The 7,449-nt window shown below is 37.7% G+C and overlaps 1 protein-coding gene across 4 annotated transcripts in view; it reads left to right on the top strand.

Moving 5' to 3' along the window:
• The window catches only part of MMUT (methylmalonyl-CoA mutase), a 68,156-nt gene extending 61,304 nt beyond the window's left edge, over positions 1-6,852 (top strand). For all 4 annotated transcript variants that reach the window (XM_075598560.1, XM_075598562.1, XM_075598559.1 and 1 more), the window contains exons 12-13: positions 2,112-2,279; positions 2,942-6,852. In XM_075598560.1, coding sequence (XP_075454675.1) covers positions 2,112-2,279; positions 2,942-3,070 — 297 coding nt within the window. In that variant the 3' untranslated portion in view covers positions 3,071-6,852. The remainder of the gene's footprint in view (positions 1-2,111; positions 2,280-2,941) is intronic.
• Positions 6,853-7,449: the final 597 nt, after the last annotated feature.

Raw genomic sequence — 7,449 nt, 5'->3', positions numbered from 1 at the left:
GCTTACATCTTTATTTGTGTGCCATCTGTTCTCTCACACACTAATATATATATATATATGTGTGTGTGTATATATATATATGTATATGTATATGTGTGTGTGTGTGTGTATATATATACCACCTTGAGAAATGTCCCACTGGGGGACCAAAACGTCGTTTTTTGTGTCTTCTATCAAATATAGAAAATGTATGATCTACTTACCTGCGCGCTGTCCCTTGATGTCATGTTGCAACCGGTATCGTGTGTGCGTGTGTGTGTGTGTGTGTGTGTGTATAACCAGCCAAAAACTACAAGGCAGAATGAATATGCACAGACACTCCATCACGAAGAAGGAAGATACTGCTCACCTGTGGGACATTATTTCTCACAGCCAGATCATTCCATAAATGATTTAAAAATCAAAATCCTCAATGGAATGTTTAAACGCACCCAAGAACGGAAAATATTTGAACTCAGAATGATAAGACTCTGACACCAAAACCAAAGGACTTAATGCGGACATGGGTTTTCGCACACCCTATCATAATTGTTTGTAATTATCCTGCTTGCCTCTATTTTTATCCATACTTTCTCTCCCCCCTAACCCCCCAGCATCCCTCCCCCTCCACACCTTTCCTTGTCACCCTCCCCTGGCTTCAAACACTTTTAACACCCTACCTTATCTACATTACATATCTGTTTTTTTTGTGTGTGGTTTTTTTCCCTCTCTACACTGTTTTAGCCATAGATTCCTGTGTATATCAGTATTGCTTGACCTGAGGAAGAGAGGAGAACTCTCCAATATCACCTAATACTGAAGAACTCATTTATTCTGCACTATATATATATATATATACATACACACACACACACACACACACACACACACACACACACACACACACACACACACACACATCTCATTTGTAGGAGCCATCGCAAATTGTGTTTTCATGTCAATATTACTCCAGAGTAGAACATTTTTAAATACTTAAATAATTTGTTTTACAGTGGCTACATACATTTTTCTTTAATATTGCGAATTTTATTTTGAATTCAGTAGCCACACCATATTTTTGAAAACACGTACCACCTTTACATTTAGTTAAAGCTGCAGTTCAAGCTGGCGTTAAAAAAAAAAATATTTCAATATGTGCACCAATACAATCTTCTACACACTGACAAGTGATTAGCTGAATTGCTCATCGATCCGTTCTCATGTGATTGATCGGCGAAGATTCGGCTTGGGCTTCACTAAATGCATCTTGGGTCCTCTTCTGCTTCACTGACAAGCAAAGTTCTGTGAGGAAGGTCATGTGACCAGGCAGGCACTAGATTCAATTGGTTCACTGCTAGAGAGAGGGCAGGGCTCAAAATATGATGCTGTTTCAGAGGGGGCTAGGGATGTGACTTTGTAAATTGTCGCTATAGGAAACATTTGCTTGTTACATTAGAATACATTAAAAATGTCTAGAATTGTTTTTTTTTTTAATGCTACAAGTATTTTATTATAGTACAGGAGTGATGTATTAAAAAAAACCTCATATGTAGGATATTGCTTGAACTGCAGCTTTAAATGTTCTAGTAACTGTAATAATCCTGATGAAGGGATTGTGGAACGGCTTTCAAAACTCCACAGGCCTGTTTTATAACCTTGCTACAATATAGCTTTTATTTTAGCATCATTTCCTGACTAATAATACCAATAATAATATTTTGGTTCCAATGCTACATGATAAAAAGTTGCCCATTCTCTTAACCTCCTGATGCAATCATGTGTTATGATTTTGTAAAATTCGATAACTGCAATTCTCTTTTAGACTCTCAAATTCTGACCTACTGTACCAAGCTCTTCAACTCTTCTATCCAGTGGAAGTTGAAATGTGCTTGTGCTCTATTATTCTTTACACTGGTTTGTTATGCACTGCAAGGTCTCGAAACTTTGTGCACAACTATATTTATAAAATACCCATTACAAAGTAAAATGCCAGATATCGCCACCACCCGTGGTCCTATAACCATTTCCAAGCTCCATATGACTCTCACAACTTTGCACTATATGCGTGAACAGATATTTTTCCCCTGTCGTAATGGTGAATTCCTTCTTTTTTTTTCTTCCTCTTTTAATAGACGCCTCGGGAAGTGGCCCAGCAGGCTGTTGATGCTGATGTGCACTGTGTGGGTGTGAGCACTTTGGCTGCTGGTCACAAAACTCTTGTTCCTGAGCTGCTAAAAGAGTTGTGTGCTTTAGGACGGCCTGATATTCTCGTTATTTGTGGCGGTGTCATCCCACCCCAGGTAATGAACTTGAGCAGCATTGTCTTCAGAAGCCCATTGAGATTTACGCATTCAGAGGATAAATCCCACGCTTTAGTGTGCATGGCTGACCCCTCCATCTCCACATTTATAGATCTCTAAATCTGTTCTTCTCCTAGATTGGAATGCTAGGAGATCCAGAGTTTATAGGTGGAGGTTGCAAGAGTTGTGTTATAAATCGGAATTGTGACAGTAACAGATCAGAATCTTTTGCTACAATAGATGCTCAATGCATACCTTTGAGATATGGAATGTTATTATTGGCTCAGACAGATTTCATGGGTACGCTACCTTTTTTAAAATACAGAAATGTTCAAATGGCATGAAATAGAGATTTCACGGGTCTAGTAAAACCATTTTTTATGTGTTAATGCTAGCTAGATTCACGCTTATCAATCTAGTCTGTATAAGGGACAAAGGTATGTATGCAAAGTAGTATTAACACCATTACCTTATACTGATGGATCTCTGTTCTATTAAATTATTTGCATACTGTTAACTGTATTTTTCTCGTTTGTTTCATGTAAAGTTGATCTGTTTGCTTGTATAGTGATGATACTCATGTAGGCAAGAGCTCACTGTTAAGTCCGTAGTCAAAAGGCATTCCAGTCCTTAAGGTGCTTTTGTTTTGTTGTTTTCAACAGGACCATGAATTTCTGTATAATGTTGGAGTAAGTAGCATTTTTGGACCTGGAACTCGAATTCCCAAAGCTGCTGTTCAAGTGGTTGATGACATCGAGAAAAGCCTGGACAAACGACAGCAGTCACTGTAATATCAAGTCCAGGGAACATGCTCTGTTACATACATATCTTTGGTTACTGTATAATGATTTGATCCATCATAGACCCAGAGGGCAGAGACAAATATATAATGATAATGACACATTGGCTTACTCCTGGAGTACTTTGTGAGAAAGTTTCAAATCACTGTTCATGCCGCCTTTTGTGAAAGATATCTCTTCCGCAATTTTAGATTTGCATGTTTGATTTGACAGTTAAAGCATATCAAAATCGAATTATAGCTAATATATTCTACATTAATTTAAAAGAAAAAACATATTTTTTCATAATTTGTTTATTCGCTAAATTTCAGCTGTGCGTTTTAAATGTGTTTTTGACTTCATATGTAAAATACAAGATAATATTGGATTTAATGTGGATACAATAATACAGAAAATAATCAGTATCACATCTTACACTCGGTTCCTTCTGGCACTGTGGAAGTCTCCATGTGCCTCTGACACAAAATTGTATTGCAAACCTTTTGATGCAGGGATTAATTGTGCCTTCACCTCTAGATAAAAATAAATGTATTTATTATTCCTAGGGAACGAACAACACCATTAAATATTTTGTTTCTCATTTGTGATGGAGAGCGGAGGACAATCTTGATGTGAGAAATATGCTTTTATAACCTGAGGTTGAATGCAGACATGTCATTAATAGTAATGGACATGAATCTTTATGGATGGTGCGTAGCCCTCACAGATATGACAGAGGCTTATGTAACTTTTGATCAGGAAGGTAGTTTACAGAACAGGGTTTAAAAAAATATAAATGATTCTAAAATTCATATCAGAATATAACTAACAAAGTAATATGCAGTGCCAAATGGGAAAAAAATTTTACCTTTCATTTCTGGTTGACAAATGGAACACTGCTGTTTGAGTGGAAAAAGTGGCCATTAAAATGGACCACTCAACGGGCCAATTTTTACACAGCATAAGTGGTTTGTCATTCAGAAGTAAAGGGCTTCATTCTAAATGTCACTCAAGTTGCCAACAAGTACTGTACTTTGGAAGTTCTGTCATTTTGGAAGTTCTGTCATTGCGTAATGGCTGTCCTGCAGTGTTTGGGGAAAATTGCCTTGAATACTGCACCTGTTTTTAAAAGTAATCACATTCTACTATGTTGTTAACATATTTTACCTACTGCTATCGGAAATGCAACACAAACCTCATACGTTAAGTAGTTGCTGCGCATTAATAGATGATTACAAAATGCTATTAGCTGATTGTGCATGTTGTTGCTCAAGAAAGTGCATGATGCTGTGCAATATTCCAGGGTTGTGCAACTCCAGTCCCCCAGACCGCCCAACAGACTGCTTCACTTAACAAGGTGGTGTTATGCTGCGCCAATCAGCAATGAGTTTTAACAACACTAAAATCTATTATAAAATGTTTAAAAATCGGTGAAAGGCAGTCACTGAAAAACAACAATAATTTTGATTACTGATGTTATTTTGATCCTCGTGCATAATTCAATAAAGGCATTCAAATATTTAGTGGTAATTTTGCCTCAAAAAAGTTAGTGGTTCTGCACAGGGATTAACTAAAGTGTTTGTACTGATTGGGCACTTTGCATGGAAACTCCAATCTACTTTAAGGGAACTTTCTGCGCATTAGTGGCTATTGATCATAACTACAGGTAAATTATTTTAGGTTGGTGCCCATTATATATATTTTTTGGAAGTGACAGCTTTTATAAAAAAAATAAAAAGGTCAAATTTTTGATGTGTGATTAAAAATAATTATTGTATTCTTAACCCCATATTGCAGTGGAGGGCAACATGCTCTACTTCAAGGGCCGCATGTGTTACCCTTATAGTCAGTAATAAGGAAATATAACACATTTGCATGCAGCCTCAAACCTCTAATTGTCACTCAACTCCCATTGCTCCAGCTGCCTGCAGCCTCAACCCTCTTGTTGCTCCCGCTGTCAGCAGTCACATCGTCCCATAAAACCTCAGACCCCTCTTCTAATTACTTACAATCAAGCTGAAGCATCTGCCTTCACCTGTCCCAGTCTGTGCTGCCTTCTGCCTCTTCTAATGACTCTGACTGGAGGCCTGACCAAGGGTAACTTCTTGTGGAACATGAAGATCATTTAACGCAACAGGTCTCCTCTGTGCTGCCTTCCTGCTTGTGCTGCTCCAACTGCAGGACTGACTTGGCGTGAGCTTTGTGACCTCCCGCGGAGCGCGCGGTGATGTGAAAAGACCAGGTGAGAGAGGGCAGCAGGTGGAGCCCCAGCAGGCCTCCTGCTGCCCATCAAGGCTCTAGTAGAAGAACACTTCAATCACTAATACTATTAAAAGATTTATTTGCTTATGTTATGCACCTCAATATCAAATCCTGAGCAATCAAAGTCTCCCTTATGCAAAACAAATTGCACCAGATGTATCAAAGTAAAAAATGTATTTCCGACCGGATTTTTTTCTATGATAAAAGCTGGTGCAGTTGGTTTGCTCCAGTTTTCCTGCTGTTAGACACAATTTCTCTGAGTTTTTGTGTGCAAAAAATAAACACGTTCTAACATCCAATAACTACTAAGGTTGTGGTGGTAGGGGACTCCATTATTAGGAGGCTAGAGAAGGCAATCTGTTGCCATCACTGCATGAACCAAACAGTCTGTTGTCTCCCGGGTGCTCGGGCTCAGCACATTGCGGGCCAGGTAGATCGTTTTTTGGGAGGGCCTGGGACTGGCCCGGTAGTCTTTGTACACATTGGCACCAATGACCAAGTTAAAGAAAGATGGAGTCTCCTAAAAAAAGATTTCCGTGATCTAGATCGAAAGCTTAAGGCAAGGACCTCCCTTGCGTTACCCCAGGGAGGCAGTTAAAAGTTAGGGAGGTTAATGCATGGCTAAGAAAGTGGTGTGGGAAGAACATTATTAAGAATACGAATTCATCTTATATATCTCATTTGCTTAGTATATTTGTACATGTGAAATTTTATTTACATACTCTGGTTAACAATTGATGATTCTCCTTTCTATTGAACACTTTTTCTACTAATGAAGTTCATTATTCAAAGTTTTTTTTATTATAAGCAAGATTTTTCATACCGAGGCATCATATATTTGGATATATAGCATAAAAGGTATAGCATTATAGTGGAATTGGGATCTTCTTTATTTTGTAATAGTTTACAAATAGCTTTATTACGTTACTAATTATTTGTCATTTCTTTTAATTTATATGTTTTGTAATAGTTTTTGTATATCTTTTTTAATTATAGGGGTGTTATAGGGATGTGTTGCTTCTTCCTCCGTAATATTGTCAAGATCCGCCCTTTCCTCTGTCAATCTACTGCTAAAATTCTAATGCATGTTCTTATCCTCTCCCGCCTTGATTATTGTAACGCATTGCTAATAGGTCTCTTTTCCCTCATTGCACCTTACCTGTGGAACGTCTTCACACTCTGTAAGCAAAGCAAAGTCTCTCCCGATCTTTAAGACAAACCTTACAAATCATCTCTTTAATGAAACATTTCAATAGCCTGGACTCATGGCTACTGTCCCATACCCACATTCGCTCCTATCAACCATTGTGGTCAAGCACTGCCATCTACTGCACATATTCCTTCTATTGCTGTCTCTGTAACTCTCCCATCATTCCACTTAGATTGTAATCTTACTGGGGTAGGGATTTCTTTTCCTATTGTCTGACTCTGTTGCACTTAATGTATTATAATTACCTGAACTGTAGTCTCTCTTTTGTAAAGTGCCAAGTACTCTCTGGGCACTATATAAATAAAGATATACATACATACAATTTCTACTAGGATAATGCCGTTGATGGTGTCGACTGAGATTTTGCAACGGATTCTGCTACGTTGGCACACTAGAGGTTATAGTACAACATTTATTTCTCAAAGGTTGCAGTATTACTCAAATTTCTTGTAATGTGTCTAAGCTCTCCAAAGGAAATATTATCAAGCCATTTGTGATAGTGGTTTCTACGTAATTTCTACAGTATACTGTTTGTTTTAATCTGGCCATCCTCTATATAAAGAAGTAAATCTAAGAATTATATTTATTGTCTACTATATTTTTATGAGAGTCAATTTGAAATTCTTCATATTTAAGTACCCCATAAATTGCACCAGAGACTCAAATATTATAACGCTCACTCCTTTATCGGCAGGCTTCACAAATATTTCCTCATTTTCGGCCAGTTCTTTTGAGTGCTTTTTAGTGTTTATTATTTAAATTATTTTGACCATGTTGCCTCTTGCTATCAATTCTCTCCAAATCTTCCTGCACTGATTTGCCAAAACTGTCTAGGAAGTTTCTTTTATGTACATTTACTGGGATAAAATAGGGATCTCTTTGTATGGTGTATGGACTAATCTAGTACATACAGTTCTAC

The sequence above is a fragment of the Ascaphus truei genome, chromosome 4 (genome assembly GCF_040206685.1).
Source record: "Ascaphus truei isolate aAscTru1 chromosome 4, aAscTru1.hap1, whole genome shotgun sequence".
Taxonomy (NCBI): domain Eukaryota; kingdom Metazoa; phylum Chordata; class Amphibia; order Anura; family Ascaphidae; genus Ascaphus; species Ascaphus truei.
This window is presented reverse-complemented; position numbering and strand designations above follow the sequence as displayed.